We start from the raw sequence: 19,456 nt of genomic DNA on the forward strand, positions 1-19,456 counted from the left end.
CACCTATGAACCAGGAGGTCAGGGTTTGATTCCCAGCAGGGCATGTGCCTGGGTTGTGGGTTCGATATCCCCAGTCGGGTATGTGAGAGAGGCAGCCGATCAATGCTTCTCTCTCATCATTAATGTTTCTCTTTCTCTCTCTCTTCCTTCCTCTCTAAAATCAATAAAAATAAATAAAAAAGATCATTAGTTACAATGAATGTCGTTTCTTTACAAAACGTAACATTCTAAATAAAACAAATCTCAATTTTATTCAACTGATGTGTTTAAAAAACAATGGGTTTAAGTCCAAATTTGCAAATAAAACCCATTTAAGTTCATTAGGGCAGACGACTTAGGAAAAATCCCAGCAATGAAGCCTATGAAAGTCAAGACTCTCCAATTTATTTAGTCTTCAAATTTGGCTTTTCTTAAGGTGGTCACAAGAGTAAATGCCACAGAAAAAAGATTTTCCCAAGTTCCTTGACAACCCACTTGTCTTAAACCACAGCAGGCAAACCTTTTACCAAAAGCCCGGACAAGGTCACAGAGACTGTCAACTGGAGATTCTTGCACCAGCTCAACCTGGTAATTCACCCTGACTCCACTAGGTGGTGCTCCTGTCCTGGCCTTGGGCCCTTCCCTACAGGCCTACATGGGACTGCGGAGACAGAAGAGTGTGTGCGTTTCTCACAGCCACACTGTAGCTACAGTTCCCTAGCCAGAGTGGAAGACCCACAAAATGCCTCCACAATTTTTATTACAGAGTAGGGAGAACGGCTCTGAAGGTCGGGGAAGGCCTTACTGCTGGTTCATCAAGGCTAACAATCACTATAAAGGCAAGTGTGGAAACACAGTGGTGCACACTACAAATAGATGTCACATCAGCCAATTGGGGGGGGGGGGAGGGGGGTGAGCGAGTTTTGCTCTCCCAGAGTTCAAGTCCAAAATAGCTTAGCTGCTCCTTTTGCACCTTCCTCCAAAGTGCACTGTCTGGCAAGATCCGTTGTCCAGGTCTGTGCAGTTTAAAAAAACCCATTTTATGGACTGCTAAGAGGCCTATGCTGGGTCCTGAGGACGGCAGAGGTGCTGGATGTGAGGGAAATTTCAAACTGTACCTCCCCAAAGTTAGATCTCGGTCTGAAGATGCCTCAATCCCTCTCTCCACCCTCCATTTTCACTCTGTCAGGGCCTTCAATTCTTTTACGAAGGGGTCATGGATTCTCCCTTCCTCGAAAACCCATGGGCCAGAGCAAAGGAGATTCCACCAAAAGTGTGAAATCAGTACCCAGGAAACTCGGGTTAAAAATCTGTGACTATTAAGAAACACTTACCAAAAGGGGATCTATGCCACAGATGTTGCTTAAAAGACCAATACTGCTACAGAAACAGGAGGGAGGTAAAAAGGGAGGTTGAATGGAACACACACAGAAAAGGGAAAGACAGAAAACAGTCCAAGTAGTGAAATAAAGACAGTAGGTGGAGCAACACAATCTAAGGTGGCAATAATACTGACCGGGTTTCCAGTCTGGGAAATTCTGAGTGCTAGCTTATGTCTCGCTATAAGGCTACTGAGCATAGGGCTGGGAGGGCCTGTCATCGATGAAAACAATATGCCAACCAGGTCTTTCTGGTACTTTCAGCAATTAATCAAAACAGACAGACTGCCTTTACAATAAATTCTACGATGCACCATTCCTAATCCAGGGTTGGTCAGAAAAGGGAAAAGGGTCTGGTCTCACAAGGACACCAGAGACAGTTTTAGGGTGGCACCTGCCCACACTGGCTGGGCAGAGGGGGGGCTTGGCTGGCAGTTAATATATTACAAGGGAAGAAAAGAGAGCCAAAGAGATAGGGATGTTAAAACTAGAGATGAGACTGTAATGGACAAATCACTAACCTTTGCTCACAGCTACTTTCTAAGAGGCCAAAGCCCAACAAAGTCTGGGCATGGGTGCCAGGCTGCAGTCTTGGAACCTTAAAAGCCAACTATTCCAGTAACTAGGGTCTTTAGTCTTAAGACTGCACATGCCCAGAGAATAACAGTGGCCTAGGTTTAGAAAGAAGCAACACCCAACAGCTGTAATGTGGAAAATCTTACTCGTCAGCAACCGCACCAATGCCCGTTTCCTCTAGGGAGTTGCTCTGGGAAAGGGTGACAAGTAGGAGCTGTCAGTCATCTGCATGTCATTTTGGGGGTGAGGTGGCTAGTTGCATGTGAATCCATTTACTATAATGAATGCAGGGAAAGAAGACCTCTTTCCCCTCCTTCTCTCCGCTTCTGCTCCATTCTGTCCATTAGGAGCCGGAAAAGCTGGATGATGACAAAGTGTGGACAGTCCTGTCCGAAAGGGTCACCGTGAAAGCCCTCCGGGACGTGCATATATGTGGACAAAACCACCAAAGCCATTCTTTTCCTTTCCTTACTTCATCCCCTACCATTACATCACCTCCTCCCCCAGTGAGCAAGAGTGACAAAGAGAGAACAGGTACTTCGTTCATTTCCTTGCATCCTCTCCAAGATGTCACAAACAGAGCAGGTTTGAAACGCTCACTGGGTTACAGATCACAATTACTTCTGAGTGGTTTTCACAGTTAAGACGGACATACATTTTAAAACATGGCCTCTGGGCCCCCCTTCTCTCTTTCACGCACACATACACAGTCACACACGCTCATGAAGTGGGAACGCTGTCCAGCTGCTGGGCTTAGCTGGCTCATGTCAGGTACTGCACCACGAAGAACATAACCACACAGGTGAGCAGCATCCCACCAATCATAAAGTACTTGTCTTGGAAAGCCCGCTTCTCGATGAGCCGCATCACCGTGTTGGACAAGCCCAGCATGTTGGCAATGTCAAGGATCCTCTTCTGAGTCCCCTGGGGCAGAAAAGAGAAAGAAAAACAGGGGGGGTGAACATTGTTATGAGGTGGGGCTTTACCAACAATAGTCTCTTAGTCAAGCCTAAAGCATATACAAAGCAGCATCAACCACTCTCATGTGGTCAAATGACTTTTGATCAAGATACCAGAGCAACACAAGGGGGAAAGAAAAGTCTTTCCCACCAATGTGCTGGAACAACTGGTTTTATAATAAATATCACATGTATGTATTACACACACACGTCTTATATAAATTATATATAAGTATCTATGTATATGCATATATATTTGTGTAAAAAAATGATCCTCGACCTGGGGTGGAGGTGGGCTAGTAGGGGTCAATAGGGGGGGAAAGGGGACATATGTAATACTTTCAATAAAGATTTAATTTAAAAAAAAGATCCTCGATTCATATTATATATAAAACTTAATTTGGATTATAGAATTAAATATAAAAGCTACAACTGTAATAAAGCTTCTAGAAGAAAACAAAGGAAAATATCTTAAAACTGGAAAGAATGCAGACGTCTAACACCAGAGGATGGATCAACAACTTATGATACATTTGACAATGGGATACTACTTGGCAATAAAAAGGACCTAATTATCAACATGTAACAGTATGAAAGAGCCTGGGAAGAAGCCACACACAAAATAGTAACATGAATACATTTATATGAAGTTCAGTAACAGGCAACATTAATTGATGGTGAAATAAATCAGAACTGTGGTTGCCTGTGGAAAGGGGCAGATTGACCTGGAAAGGGCACCAGGGATCTTTTAGGGGCGATGAAAACAGCCTATGCCTTGATATAGTGTGAATTACAAAGATGCATGCATTTGTCAAAATTCAACGATCTATACAAACAAGATCTGTATACCTCCTTGCATGTACATGATACCTCAATAAAAATTTTAAATTAGAATATTTTATATTAAAACAGTCTCTGCTCCCTAGCTCCAAAATCCTTGCTATCAGGATGCTGCTGAGTATAACACGTTGGGCTAGTGCCCAGGTTTAAGAGAAGGTTTGAAGTGGGCAAGATGGAATGACAGAAACACAACTGACAGACACCAACACAATGATCTAAAACCCCTTATATACATATCACCACCCACCACCAAAAACAAAAGGGTGTTTTATTCCTAAACCAAGAGCCCAAACGACCCAGCCTGCTCTTCCTCTCTGCTTTCTAATTTTCATTTTTAATCACGTTCAAATTCTTATGAAACAAGAAATATAGATGAATGCGGGGGAGACCCCAAGTTACTTCACACATCGCCAACTGCATCTGTATGGATGGCATCTAACCTAATGCCCCACACCCATTTTTTAAATGAACAACACATTAACGAGCAAACGAGAAGCAGCAAGAGAAACGAGAATGACACGAGGCACTACGGACAGGAATGCAGACCTACGTACTGCCCAGACAATGATCTCAAAGACTCACTGAGAGAGATCTCACAAGTCAAACTTGATTATTGCCAGAGGAGAGCAGAGATACGCTTTTCCACATAGCGATGGTGAATACTAGACTCTCACTAAGATTCTGTTCAGCTCTGAAAGTGCGTATTTCCTCACCATCTGAAGTTCAAGCATAAAGCTTCTAAAATCACCTAAAAATTACCGTAACTTTCCCCAAAAATAAACATATTCAACCAGGAATTCTCCCAAATCATGGCCCAGCTCCTTTATGTTCTCTCCCATGTTAATTTCAAAAGGTTAAAGCCAAAAACTTCCCTTACAGAGGTGGGGTGGGAGGCAGGTGGAGGGAAGAAGGCAGGTGGTGGTGTGTGTAGAGGACACGGGATTAGCAACTTCATTCCAGCCTCTGACCACCTCACGGCCGGGGACCATGCAGGGGCAGGAGTTGCTTGCACTCCTCAGTGATACCAGACTGCAGTAGGAAGCCAACATTCTCCTTAACAATAGGCTCTAACCCCCACTGCTCGAGGTTAGTGTGACATGCTGAGCCCTGTCCTAAAAGGGTTTTACTGTTTTTCTGAGATATGGGAATGAGGCCAGCCGTGTTCTACAGAAAGGGCGGATTAATCAACGTGTATCGGTTTAGATTACTGCAGGTGGCTGTTCTGAAAGGAAGGCACCGTGAAGCTGTCGGAGACCACACTTCAGGCCGTCAGCAGGAGGTTACATGTCACTCGTGGCTTGCCTGACCTTCCCCCTGGTAAAGGTGGCAGAAATGTACTGAAGGCCTGCGGAGCTGACCGCCTCAACATGGTCCAAGAAAAACTAAGATAAAGCTCACGCTTCCGAGGGACTGTTTCTCACAGCTCAGTGGCTGGGAGTGCTTCGTTCACAGGGAACCACACCCTGATAATAAGGCCCAGTCCACACCCCATTATCCATCAGAGTTGATACAGGAAAAGGGCTGAGGCTGAAACATCACGACTGACATCAGAGTCTGTGTAATGTTTCTGTAAACTACTCCCAGAGGGTTGGAGTCTCAGCCAATGAGGCAGGGCTTCCAGCAATACCTGGGGCTAAAGAGTGGGTGAAGAGTTGCTGGGGATCACTAGCATGTGCTCTAGAAGCTCTCTCCTGCTAAACAACCAGGGCAGCCCTGAGACCCCACCCCTGGGGGTTCAGTTACCACAGCACAGAAAGGTCTCAGTAATAAAGCAGTCCACGCAGAGGCCCTTACGAGAAAACACCTGACTGCGAGGTGCCAAAGTACAGCCACGTCTTCTTTCTAAGAGTGGATTAAATAACAATTTCTTAGTCTATTATCGGTTCCTCTCAGAGCAGCAGTCACCTTCAGTAAGTGGGACAAGACTTAGATACCAAAAGATGCCACATTATGATTCGTTGCAAGCACAAGAAATACCTACTGGCAAAGGCAATTGGGCTACTGTTGGACTCATAATAATTTGACACCAAAGGAAGGATCCCAAACTAAAGGGCTCCGTCTCACCATCACTGTATCACAATTGGGGATATGTAATCAAAATGTAAATGCAGGTACCAAGCTGTTGGATTAGGCCAAAACAAGAGGCCTTCTCCCTGTCCCCCAGCAGGGCCCCCACCTTCAAGGTCATTCTCTGGGCCCTCAGTCCCTCCAGAATACTGTGCCCGCCTCCAATGAGGTCATCCATGCCGTGGTGAATGTTCTGGAGGGAGGAGTTAAACTGCAGTGATTCATCCATTGGTATGGTGGTGTCAGAGTCCTGTGAAAGAAACGCAGGCACTTGATTAACTTTGCTTGCTGGTCAGCCCCTGCGGTCCCACCGAGTCAGACAGCTCTGCCTGTTGGTTAAGGCCCAGCCAGAAGAATAGCCAGAGGGAATGGTGCAAGAATCAGAGGAACCTAATAGAGAAAAAAAAAAGCAAAGCAACGATCTGGAGTGGCCTCTGTCCCTTTCCTCAATTCCATTATACGAGTCTTGTTTATTCCTGCCTCTTGTCATTACCTCCACTTGGGAAAAGCGATTCCTTCAAGACCTCATGGGCTTCTCTCAAAGTCTTTCTGTGACTGCTCACGAACCTAGCTTGTTTCAAATGTTCCTTTACTTGGCTTCCCCTTAATACCACATGAAATGTTTGCTTTTGTTCTTTAGCTATTTTATCCATAGCTTATCCCTCCACCTAGAGTGACACTGACTAAGGACAAAAGAGACAGTGCTTTCTTAATGACGCCCAAATAATGTTCAGACAGGACTGGTCTCCTGAGCAGGCAAGAAAAATCTGCATAAAAAGGAAGGGAAACAAAACTAATACTGATCAAGTACTTTCCACTTTGCATGCTCATTACCCTCAGCTCACGTAATCCTCATCCTAACCTTATGAGGTAGTTAACATATTATCCCCATTTAGAGATGAGGAAACTGAAGCCCAGACAGTTTGAATAACTTGTCTAAGTTCTCACAGAGCTGGTAAGAAGTCCAGGAAGGCATGAATCCCCATACTGAGTGCAGAGTCTGCTCTCTTGGCCATCCTGTCAGGAGAAACATCAGGACCACTCCTAGGCTCTAAACTGAAAGTGCACTGTACACAGAAGCAATTCATGACCAGCCATAATACTGTTCTCTTTCCTGCCTCCTGATGACTACAAACTCTTCTGTCAACCAGAGCCATTCTTACCACATGTCCTGAGCCACCCAAGGACATGTTCATTGATTTTTAGAGAAAGGGAGAGGAAGGTGGAGAGAGAGAGAGAGAGGAGAGAACATTGATCGGTCTCCTACATATATCCTGCCAAGGCCAGGGACTGAACGTGCAACCTAGGTTTGTGCCCTGACCAGGAATCGAACTCTCGACCTTTTGGTGTTCAGGACGACATTCCAATCAACAGAGTCACACCAGCCAGGGCTACTTTTACCACTTTTAATCATTACAAAGAGGTCAAACCACCTTTTCTTTGATGTTCAAGTTCAAAATTATTAATGCACACATTTTCAATTCCCCTTGCCAACAGAGGATTTCTCACCCCTCTATTCTCAGCACCTTAAACAGTGTTCTACATACAGCTAATGCTCAGTGGGTCACAAGACTGCAGGGTTTGAATCAATTAAAGACTTTATTTATTTGGCAAGCATTGATTGAATGCCTTTTACATACAAATCTTTCTTACTTTCCCACCTGAAAGGGTAGAGCTGATGAGCACTATCTCTCAGAAAAATGTATGATAGTTCCAGATCATAGAATAAATAGGAAGAAGTTCATTCAGCAAGTCCCCAGCCTAAAAAATGCCTAAGTTGCCAAAACCGGTTTGGCTCAGTGGATATATCGTCAGCCTGTGGACTGAAAGGTCCCAGGTTTGATTCCAGTCAAGGGCATGTACCTTGGTTGCGGGCACATCCCCAGTGGGAGATGTGCAGGAGGCAGCTGATCGATGTTTCTCTCTCAGCAATGTTTCTAACTCTCTCTCTCTCTCCCCCTTCCTCTCTGTAAAAAATCAATAAAATATATATTTTTTAAGAAATGCCTAAGTAACAATCAAAAGCCCACATAACATCTTCCAGAGTGTCATAGTGTTCATTACACTACTGAAAATCAGCCATGCTTACCACTATACCACCAACACGTCTCCATCACACTTTTGAATTGTTAGTCATTGTTACTTGACTGCTTACTCTAGAGACACAGAAACTACAGAGGTACATTCTGAAACACTTGGGGAAATTTACTACAAGTGTGCACACAGCAAAGAGTTAAACATCTGCAAATTGGGAACTGATTTGTTCTGATGTCAGGCTTTAGAAAACAAACATTTCCATAAACACACACACACACACACAAACAAAACAAAACAACAAAACAAAAAACGCCCCCAAACCCACCTCTTTTGGTGGAATATAATATGTAGAACACAAGAAAAAGGTCAGTATGTCCTATATCATGTGCAGAAAATGATCCTATTGAAACCAAAGGGCAGGGACAATGGTGTTCTACAAAATCAAACATGAAAACCAATAGGCCACTTTCAAACAGGCTCAAAACAAGTAATCCATCTAAAACAAAAAAATCTGTTAACGAATTCCTCCAAAACTGCTGCTCAGACTAGGGACAAAAACATTGTAATGCACCTGACACTGGAACCACACACATACTCAGCACAAAGGCAACTGCCCGAAGGCAGCTTTGAAATGCTGCCCTCACTAAAAATGGCCTAAGTTCTAATCATCTGTCTCTATCTGATCAGAAAAAACGTTTCTACCATGTCAACCACGACCTCTCTGCATCGGCCCAGTCAAACCAGGCAATTTTCACCCCCGCTCATTCCCTCAAATTAACTGCTTCCTCTTCAGGTTTCTGTGTTAGAAAAAGAGATTGATTCCCTGTCTAGTTATAATCTCTGTGGTGGTGCACAAGGCCCACTGTCATTTCCAGTTGGTCTCCTCATCAGTCTGCTTCAGACATCACCTACAAGGATGACGCTCAGACCCTGAGCTCCAGCTTCAATGAGCTGTCAAGTACCTGCAGACTCCCACCCCGGCGCCTAGCTTACATTGGGGGTGAAGGTGCGACACAGAAGCTCCTCTCGCTGTCTCTCCTGCTGCTCCCTTGCGTATCGCCGATGCTGGAAGTTTCTGAGAGCAGTCTGCAGGTGCTGGACATCATACTTTAACTGGTCAACACGACTGGAATTGAGAGAGATCGATGTTACATCCCAGGAACCCAGGGTGGCACAATTTGAGGTCACCAGGCTTTGTATTCAGGAAAGAAGACTTGCCTTACTTCTTCCTATGCCACTCCATGCCATCCCCCCACCACAAATAATCTGATTTTGATCAATGATGTTGAAAATAAAGAAGTAGCTTGTGGTTAAAGTAGGGTTGTAGCACACGAGATTCCAACAGCTTTACTTAAATACCTGCTGGTCTCTTGATTCTGGATGCATGACAGGGAACAGGTGACAGGAAACAGGCTCAATGACCTCTTCCTGACCTTCTATGGATTATATCACCCTCCTGGAAGAAGCCCAAGGGCATCTTTGGCATAAAGCACCAACAAAGTTTCATAAAGCTTTTGGGAGCTGGGGTAGAGGTGGTGAGGGTGGTTTCATTTTAATTTCATGGGGGGACTATCAAACATTAGATCGGTATTTCATTATAATTAGACTGACTGAAGTGATTAAGAGCAAGATTCATTTCAACCCAAGAATGTAGTGGGAGCCAAAGGGTAGAGTAAACTCACTTAGGCTTCAAGTGGCCATGGGTTTGGACAGAAAAACAGTACTGGAGGCAATTTTTCAAAATGACACCAATGAGGTAAGGAGACACAAAACTTCTGAGCCAGTAAATCACAGAATTTTTATTTTGAGAGAATAAAATTGTACCCTTTACGGGGACTTTAACTTTGCATAGTATCAGTTTTTCAATGTGTAAATGAATTTTCAGAGCATTCAATAGCCTCCCCGGGGAGAAAGACCTGCCTTAAGGACTTGGGGTGTTAGAGCACTCACAGTTTGGCATTCTGTCTTTTGTTGGGGGGCTCCTTGCTGGACAAAATCTCCAGGCGTTCTAGCTGGCTGAATATCTGGTCTATGCTTGCTTGGATTTCGTTTTCTACTACTGCACAAAAGAGAAAAAAGAATAATTGCTGGAAAAGAGATAGTGAGCTTAAATTAGAATGGTAAATCAAACATGTCTTTTTCCATACCCAATAGACTCAAAATATATATTTCAAAAGGAGAAAAATGAATATGCTATTGAATAATAGAAAAAGTTCAAGTTATACTAAGTGACTCTGTAAATGTTGTTTCAAATATGTATATATAGCTGTTGATATAACAATGCCAATTTTTAAGAGGGTAAATCTGTAGAAATAAATTTCCTGCTGTTAGAAAATAAAATGAACATTTAAATGTTATCCAAAAAGTCTTTAAGCAAAAGTCAGTATTTTCTGATACAGCATGAGGTCTCTTTTCCTTTGAGATTATTCTCAGATATAGATTATAAATATCTAGTAAAAAGACTGCCAGTTGAATTCCCTATAGTAATAAGGTTAAAAAAAAACAAAACACCCCACACACAAAGGGGAAGATTAGTAATTGAAACAGAGGAGAGTTCCCTTACAGCTTTCCATAAGAATGGGTGGGCTGAAGCTGGAATCCCCAAAATAGACCAAGTATCAGTAGGAAAGGCCCAGGAAAGAATCCATAGCAGTAAAGATATGATAAACACAGTCATTTTCCTTATCCCTTGTGATAAACCGTCAAAATGGCCTCTTTTCCATTTCTAATCATGTAACAATGAGATTATTGGGAAGGCAAACAAAGTCAATGGACAGAAACTAAACTATGCACAAAAGCAGACTGCTTCTTGCCCCATAAACGAGACAGCGATGTCACCTTTGTAGGTTTGCTAACAAATACAGATTAGAACAAAGTGGGGCACAGAACCAAGAGAAGGGATGCTCCGAAGCTGTGGAAAGGAGACGGAGAAACGAGCATGGTGACAGCCAAGTGGCGAGGTGAGAAGGCAGCTTCTGCAGTGTGTGGGTAGCCAGCAGTGTGCATAACAGACTCAGAAAAAGGACCTTTTCTTATGATAGAAAAGACACTAAAAACCACAAAGCAGCCCTCTTCTCATAAGAAATTATGGTGTGGGAACTAAATTAATTAATATTGCTATTCATTTCTGAATAAGCCTCTAAAAAGCCACAGTTCTCAGCTCAGAAGAAATGACCAATTCCAGTTAAACACGTCCGACTTTTTATGGAGCACATTCCTCTAAGGACGAGGTAATTAGATTAAGACAGATGGAGGAAAGAACTTCCACTCCCACAGGGCCATGTCAGGTTGAGTGGAGGGGTAATGGGGGATGCGACTTGGGGGATTCCACAATCAGGGAAATCGGTGGCTGTGCCACAGGGTTTTCTGCATCTTAACAACAGAACTCATTCCACGCTGAATCATTAAGCCCCTGAGGCAGAAAGGCAGTCAGGAAACCCAGCCCATTAGCACCGTGTCATCAGAGAAAGGACTCTGGTCTCCATAGCTAATTACTCACAGTGCACAGACTGCTTGTCTGCCGTCTCCAGGCGTCCCATGTGAGACTGGATCTGGTGGACCTGCCTATCAAAGGAAAAGGGAGGAAATGGGTGAGACAGGAGTAATCAACAGTGCTTCACAGGAAAGTCAATTTTTCTGATGCCAACATGTAACTGATTTAAATTGACAGCATCACTGAGCTGTAAAATTTGTATGTGGCTCTTGAAGCCACATGTTTTGGCATGGTTTATAATATCTTAACATTAATATTAGTAATAATAATAATACTGACAGGCAGCATTTATTGTCTTCCCCCATCTGAGACATTCTGCAAAGTCAATACCCTATGAGGAAAGTATTATTATTCTCATTTTATAAACAAGACAACTGAAGTCCAGAAAGGTTATGTAATTTGTTCAAGGTCACATAGCAAGTGATAAACCTCGATCTGGACCCAGCCAATCCCACTCTCTGTTGCTTGACCCAATGTGCTGAGCAATGGTCTGTACTGGGCAGAGTCAAAGGGTGAGAGAGAGATAATCCTTGTTCTTGAGAAACAATGTAATTAGGAATGACAGGCTAGATAGAAAGAAAAGTCCCAAGAAGATTTAAGAGGAAACTAACACATGTGAGTGTAAACAAACAGAAAGCCGAGGAGCGAAGCACAGTGGTGCCACGCGAAGGCGAGTGAATGAAGGGCTGGGGCTGAGACAGAGGAAGCTGGAGTTTTGTGGGTGAAGGGAGCTCTGAACATCATTTTCAAGTAAGACGTGATTTGGTGAAGGAAGATATAAAGAAAAGTGATATGCAAAAAGGCATGCAAACCATGTCATGGGGATTAAAAGGACTCAGCCTGTCTGGAAGAGTCAGGGTCAGAGGGGAGGGTGGATGAGGCGATGAGCTGGACCATCAGAGGAAGGCCCTCAATGAAAGGGATCTCCTACTTGGTAAACATTTTCCCCAGGCATATGAGGCTACTGCCATCTCATCTGGGCCTCTGGCACGGTCCCAGACATCAGGCTCCAGAGCACCCTCGGAAGGCTCCCCAAGGCATGGCCAACGTCACCCTCAGAACCTTTCCTAGTGGTCCCTGGGATTAGTCCTTGGGATTGCTTATGCTACCCCCAACAACCGCCTCCTGGTGCTTATAGTCTCTCCAAGTTAGAGCCATGTGAAAGGGACCTGCTGAGCTCTTATATCATCCCCAACTCGAGGGAAAGGTCACCAACCATCTTCCACCATGAGGACCACAAACTGTGACCACAAATGTACCAATGTGAGCCAGGAGCCCAAATTTGGTGTCTCTAGTCTTTTTCTGAGCTTTCCTGTGGCCTCTAAGCATGACCCACGGCACCAGAAGCAAGGACAGCCTTCTAATGACTCCCAGAGTGATCCCGGGCAAGACTCATGCCCCCTAGAAACCACTACTAGAATCTGAGAGACCAGACTGCGGCTTCAGTAGGTAAGTCCAGACATTTTCGAATGGGGCACATGGAGACGTGGAGGCAAAGGGAGAACGCAGCTTGAGGCGATGAACATCTGGATCAGGGTAACTGTGGAAACAGCTATAGAGGACTGGATGGTAATGCCGATCAAAGGGAGAATTAGAACTTCACTGAAGTCCTGGATGTGGGCAGAGAGGTAAATTTTCAATGGTAGCTTAACAGAGTAAATCTGAAAATTGGTGACATTATTGACAGGAACAGAAATAAAATGAAAAAAATGGAGAGGGGTGGAAAATAGCCAAGACCCTCTGAATAGGTATGAAAGGAATGACCTATCCTACCTGCTATTGAGACTTATTACAAAGACATAATAATGAAAACAATATGGTAATATGCAGGGAGAGACAGACAAAGATAGACAAACCCTAACCCTGACTCAAGAGGAAAGAATAAAGGCCAGAAACAGTCCTACATATTTGGGGACTTAGTGACAGATGGGTGGGAAAACCAGGAACTAGAATTTATTTTTTTTCCCTACAACGAAGGCACCATAAAATATAAGAAGACAGGCAGAGACTGGAAGATATCTTCATTAGATAACAAAGGACTAATGTCGGGAATATATAACAAACTGCTACAAAGCAAGAGGAAAAGTCAAACAGCAATTTTTTAAAAATGAGCAAAGGGCAACTGACAAAAAAGGAAACCCAAATGCTCAATAAACACCTGAAGAGATACTCAACTTTATTAGTCATCAGTAAAGTGCAAATTAAAAATAAGGAGATATGGCCGAAACCGGTTTGGCTCAGTGGATAGAGCGTCGGCTTGCGGACTGAAGGGTCCCAGGTTCGATTCCGGTCAAGGGCATGTACCTGGGTTGCAGGCACATCCCCAGTAGGAGATGTGCAGGAGGCAACTGATCGATGTTTCTCTCTCATCCATGTTTCTAACTCTCTATCTCTCTCCCTTCCTCTCTGTAAAAAATCAATAAAATATATTAAAAAAAATAAAAATAAAAATAAGGAGATATGCCTGGCTGGGCTCAGCGGTTGAATGTTGACCTACGAACCAGGAGGTCACGGTTCAATTCCCGGTTGGATGACCGGGTTGCGGGCTCTATCCCCAGTGTGAGGCATGCAGGGGGAGCCGATCAATGATTCTCTCTCATCACTGATGTTTCTGTCACTCTCTCCCTCTCCCTTCCTCTCTTAAATCAATAAAAATATTTTAAAAAATAAAAATAAGATATCACATTTCTCCTATTTGATTGGCAAATTTTTTTTAATTTATTTTTTTTGAGATAGAATTTTTCTTTTTTTAAAATATATTTTATTGAGTTTTTTACAGAGAGGAAGGGAGAGGGATAGTTAGAAACATCGATGAGAGAAACATCGATCAGCTGCCTCCTGAACACCTCCTACTGGGGATGTGCCCACAACCAAGGTACATGCGCTTGATTGGAATCGAACCTGGGACTCTTCAGTCCGCAGGCCGACGCTCTATCCATTGAGCCAAACTGGTCTGGGTGATAAGCAAATATTTTAAAGTCTGATAACACACACTGATATGGATGTGGGGAAACTAGAACTCTCATACATGGCCAGTAGGATTATTAAACTGGTAGAAACCCTTTTAGTAGCTTTTTGACAAAAACTGGTAGAGTGAAATATGTGTATATCCTATGAGCCAGCATTCCACTTCTAGGACTAGGTCCTTGAAAGGAAGAGAATGGGTGTGGGATTCAGTTCTACTTCTGTCTTTAAATACCTGAAGCGTATGTATTAAATATGAGGCCTAACACATAAGTTATATTATTCTCTATTTTTTTTAATATATTTTATTGATTTTTTACAGAGTGGAAGGGAGAGGGATAGCGAGTTAGAAACATCAATGAGAGAGAAACATCGACCAGCTGCCTCCTGCACACCCACCACTGGGGATGTGCCCGCAACCAAGGTACATGCCCTTGACCAGAATCGAACCTGGGACCCTTCAGTCCACAGGCCGACGCTCTATCCACTGAGACAAACCGGCTACGGCTATTCTCTATTTTTATGTTTGAAATATTTCATACATAAAATAACTAAATAGATTTTTTTTCAGATGTTGAATCAATGGTTTAACAGGATCATTTATTTACTCACTCAGCCATTCGTTCATTCACTCATTCAACAAATGAGTGGGGTAGACAATCACAATGGTCCATGGGGAAATAAAACCACAGATGTGCTTATAGTGGGAAAGGAGTAATAGGCTGAGGATACCACAGTAAGTTTATGTTTATCTCAAGAGATATTTGATAGCCTCTCAAGATATCTTGCAGTAAATTTGGTTTGATGATATTACAGGTTGAGGGACTGATTTCCAGTATTCCACCATAGCATTGCCTTTGGTTCTGTGTCATTCAATATTGAAAAAAAAAAATCAACTTATGTTTATGAAACCTGCACATGATTTGTGATAGAATGAGGGGTTAAGATGTGACAAAACAAACATTAACATTTTCCATTTAGGCTAAAACGGGGGTTAAAAAGTATTCTGACTTCAGATATAAAAAAAAAAAGTCAAATGCACATTATAAAATGCCATTCAATTCTGGGAGCCAACTGTTAAAGAAACCCTATCAATTAAAGGTTTTCCCCAATGGGAGATGAACAGGATGATTGAGGGAGTATTTAGAAATCAAGCCATGAAGACAAACCGTCAAAAGGGTCTTACTGACCGGAGTGAGGCAAAATGGAAGATCTTACCAGTCACTTTCAAATCTTAAATTCTATGAGGACAGCAGGAGAGATGAGGCCAATACCCACAAAACCCTCTTCAGCTGGCTTTTACTATTTCCTCAGCTAAAAAGGATCAACTTTAATAAGTTGCAGGGAAACATTACTGACTTTTCCCATCCAATCTCTTTTTGCTTCGAATGAACTAGAAAAAATATGGCCAATAAAGTGATTCCAATCTCTACATTTCATGCCTGAGAGGAAATATATGCAAAACAACAAAGCAAGTATGCATGGCAGGGTGGGAGCTACTATGTGCCAAGTAGAAAATCTGTTTTAAACTGAACTGGGAATTCAGACAACACACTGGAAGCCAGTAAGAAACAGATACACTAATAAGACCTGGGAGTGTGGACATTAGAAATCAGAAGTCCTAGATCTGTCTAGCATGGGGTCCACGATGGGCTTGGGTGATAACTAAGCAGAGACCTAGGAGCAAGTAGGCAAGGGTCACTGTTGCTAATCTTTTTTTAAAGGGTCAGTAGAAAATCTGGGAAGCACTTTAAAACAGAATTGTTTTTAAAAGTCCATCCATGCTGCCTCTGACTGCCATATGGAAAGATCTGGGTTGAAGTTCTAGTTCCACTATATTCTAGCTAAGGGACACTGCACAAGTAATTTAACCCCTTGATGCCTCAACTTCCTCAACTGTAAAACAGAGATACTAATAATCACAATTATTTAAAGGGTGGTAGATCCAAATGCAATACGAAAATGCTCTGTACCCTAAACAGCATCATACAAGTTTGTTGTTTTAACCTTACTTATAAATAGTAAAACCGTCTGGTCATTTTCACCTCACTCACTTTGCCTCTACTACATAGTATTTAGCTTCTGATCAAAAGGCAAAATTAAAAATGGAAACACTGGTCTTGACATAAGGTAGAGTTCTTAAGTCCAGCTGCTCATAAAAATCACCTGGAGAGCTTGTTAAAAACACACAGAACAAAACAGAGCTTCTTGTACTCCAGACCAACTGAATCGGAATTTCTAGGACTACAAGTGGGGCACCTTTACAACACTGCGATCTCAAAAACAGACGCCTGCCTACTGGCTCCTCTTTAAAGTTCATTCTAATGCAGTAAGTATAAGATGTTTATTCCACTTTTCATTTTTTTCTCTCCATTCACTGTTCAGGAGTTTGTAAGATACATAACGTTAAAATGTTTATCTAATTCCAATGTCCTGTACATTGGAATTAGATAAACATTTTAAAAGCTATGTATCTTGCAAGAGATAATCACAAACTGGGTTCAAAGTTCCGGTAAAATTAATATGTTGTTAGTGTTGTGTCAATTCAGCTACAATCACTAATTTCTGCAACTGCGGAAGCTAATTTCTGATGCTCCCAGGGCTTGGTGTGTTTCCTGTGTTTTAAATCCTCACTCAAGGATATTTTTCCATTGATTTCTAGAGAGAATGGATGAGAGAGGGCAAGACAGAGAGTTGTTAAAGTAGGACTGGTATAGATATATACTAAAAAAAAATTGAAAACAGGGACTTAGATTTACACCAATGTTCATATTAGCATTATTCATAATAGCCCAAAGGTAGAAACCCAAGTATCCATCTGCAGATGAATGGATAACAAAATCTGGTTGGCGTTCACACACAGGATTATTATTCAACCATAAAAGGGAATAATATTTGATACATGGCACAACAGAGATGGACTTTGAAAACATGTGAAGCGAAATAAGACATACACAAAAGGACGTATATTATATGGTTCCACTTACATGAGAAATCTAGAATAGGTAAATTCAGAAACAGAAAGTAGAACAGAGGTTACCAGGAGCTTAGGGAGGGGAGATTGGGAAGGTGCTGCTTAGTGGGTACATAAAGTTTCTATTGGGGCTGATGAAAAAGTCCTGGAAATGAATAGCAGTGATGGTTACACAATTGTGAATGTATTTAATGTCACTGATTTGTACACTTAGAAATGGTGCAGGTGGTAAACTTAATGTTCTGTATATTTTACCACAATAAAAATGAAATAAATCATAAAAATTCTTTCCAACTAACAGGATAGGTGTGATCCCTATTACCATACTCAACTACATGTCTCAGCAAATTCCAAAAATGCAGGACAGTGTTAATAAAGGACTACCAAGGAATTTAAATTATGAGAAACTACATCAAAATTTGATCTCCTTAATGGTAATCTATAACTAAGTATGTAATACTGAATGCTACTTGTACAGCAATTTCTTTTTTTTTTTTAAATATATTTTATTGATTTTTTACAGAGAGGAAGGGAGAGAGATAGAGAGCTAGAAACATCGATGAGAGAGACATCGATCAGCTGCCTCCTGCACATCTCCTACTGGGGATATGCCCTCAACCCAGGTACATGCCCTTGACCGGAATCGAACCTGGGACCTTTCAGTCCGCAAGCCGACGCTCTATCCACTGAGCCTTACCGGTTTCGGCCAGCAATTTCTTTGTACCATAAAAACATGGTCTTTAGTATAAACCAAATCAGAAAAAAAAGGGAAAAAATCATAATGTAGCAACAAGTTTGGGGTCAATCAAGAATGGAGACTGACATCCTTTAGGTCCTAAAGGATGGTTCTCAACCTTCCTAATGCCGCGACCCTTTAATACAGTTCCTCATGTTGTGGAGACCCCCAATTTCATTGTTACAAATTGAACCTAATTAAAGAATAGTGATTAATCACAAAAACAATATGTAATTATATATGTTTTCCGATGGTCGTAGGCGACCCCTGTGAAAAGGCCGTTGGACCCCTAAAGGGTCGCGACCCACAGGTTGAGAACCGCTGCAAGTTTAGGAGCTGCGAGCTGTAATGAAACTATTTGACATTAGCCCACTCACTGATGGATCCTTCTAAGTTGCTTACGCTGATCTGTCTGTACAGCTGATTTTACCCTCCATCCTATCTATCCTGCCGCACGTCGGCTCTTCTTCTGTACGTTCCCCGACTCTCCAACTAAACGGTAAACTCCTTTGGGCAGAGCCCTGTCTCCCCACGAGCTCTAACAACCCGGAGCACTGAGTTGGCAGGTGCGAGACCGACTATTATAACCGGTAGATGCAACTTTCCCTTCACTTAGTCTACTCAGCAGGTGGTCGCAGTCTCGAAGATCCCGGGGGCCATCCGGCACATCTTTTCCGGCCCCAAGCCAGACCCTCCACTCGCAGGTAGACCTGGGCATCCCGCCAGGATCTGACCACTTCCGTGCTGCCTCCAGCACTGCCCCGGCGGGAAAGACGGGGCCTCCCCAGGCCCCAGCTCAGGAGGCCAGTCTCACTGAGCCTGCCTTTGCCCCGCCCGTGCCCGACGCGACCCTCACTTGTGCGTTTGCTGGTACAGCGGCTCCATGGCGCCGGCCCAGCCGGGTCCGCCTCCGGCTTCCTCCGAACACGTCTTCACAGCCCTCCTTCCGGCTTTCGGCTTCCGGTCTCAGGACCCTCTCTCCCCTACCGGCTAGGGCTGCCCCCCCGTACGCCTTACTGGTGGTGATTACCAGAGAAAGAAGGGAAACGAGAAAATAGGCCGGGAGAAGACGGATAACTGTAGTTAAAGGTTCGGCCTCAGATGGAGGACTAGGAGGTATAGGTTTTGGCGGGAGGCCGTCTGCAGCATTGAGTCAGGCAGTGGCGAGGGCAGCCTCAGAATACTGACGTGAGGTCCTCAAAGCAGGGTTGGAGCCGAACGGGCGGTTGCCTGCTCTTGCTTGCTGGAGGCGGGCTAGGCTTCGCATTCAACTGTTAGGTTGTGGGTCTGGCGACGAGCTCTCCCCTGGAGTCTCTGGCACAAGCTTCTCCCATCTCAAATTGGCCTGATCCCTTGCCCATGCACCTGCCCGCCCCCGCGCGCACACTATTTAGTCATCCAATAAACCCACAATGCGTATTTACTATGTGTTATGTGTGTCATGGGGGAAGC

At 43.3% G+C, this 19,456-nt stretch overlaps 1 protein-coding gene across 2 annotated transcripts; it reads right to left on the reverse strand.

Moving 5' to 3' along the window:
- Window positions 1-367: 367 nt before the first annotated feature.
- GOSR2 (golgi SNAP receptor complex member 2) lies at window positions 368-18,959 on the reverse strand. Of its 2 annotated transcripts, XM_081109406.1 has the most exons (6): window positions 18,861-18,959; window positions 11,337-11,401; window positions 9,788-9,896; window positions 8,831-8,963; window positions 5,910-6,050; window positions 368-2,858 (listed from the first exon to the last, which is right to left on the reverse strand). In XM_081109406.1, the coding sequence occupies exons 1-6, from the start codon at window positions 18,887-18,889 to the stop codon at window positions 2,697-2,699; spliced, it is 639 nt and encodes a 212-aa protein (XP_080965532.1). In that variant the 5' UTR covers window positions 18,890-18,959; the 3' UTR covers window positions 368-2,696. The 2 variants fall into 2 exon arrangements, with proteins under 2 accessions (XP_080965532.1, XP_080965533.1); XM_081109407.1 differs by lacking the exon at window positions 5,910-6,050 and having other exon boundaries at window positions 728-2,858; window positions 18,861-18,956.
- Window positions 18,960-19,456: the final 497 nt, after the last annotated feature.

Source organism: Myotis nattereri (assembly GCF_964212035.1).
Source record: "Myotis nattereri genome assembly, chromosome: 16".
NCBI lineage: Eukaryota > Metazoa > Chordata > Mammalia > Chiroptera > Vespertilionidae > Myotis > Myotis nattereri.

Excerpts from the sequence above, each read along its gene's own strand:
- GOSR2 (XM_081109406.1), bottom strand. The coding sequence starts at position 18,889 with ATGGAGCCGCTGTACCAGCAAACGCACAA. Across the intron at positions 11,402-18,860 it reads CTGTACCAGCAAACGCACAA|GCAGGTCCACCAGATCCAGT; the intron begins GTGAGGGTCGCG and ends TTCCTTTGATAG. Across the intron at positions 9,897-11,336 it reads AGACAAGCAGTCTGTGCACT|TAGTAGAAAACGAAATCCAA; the intron begins GTGAGTAATTAG and ends TCTTTTGTGCAG.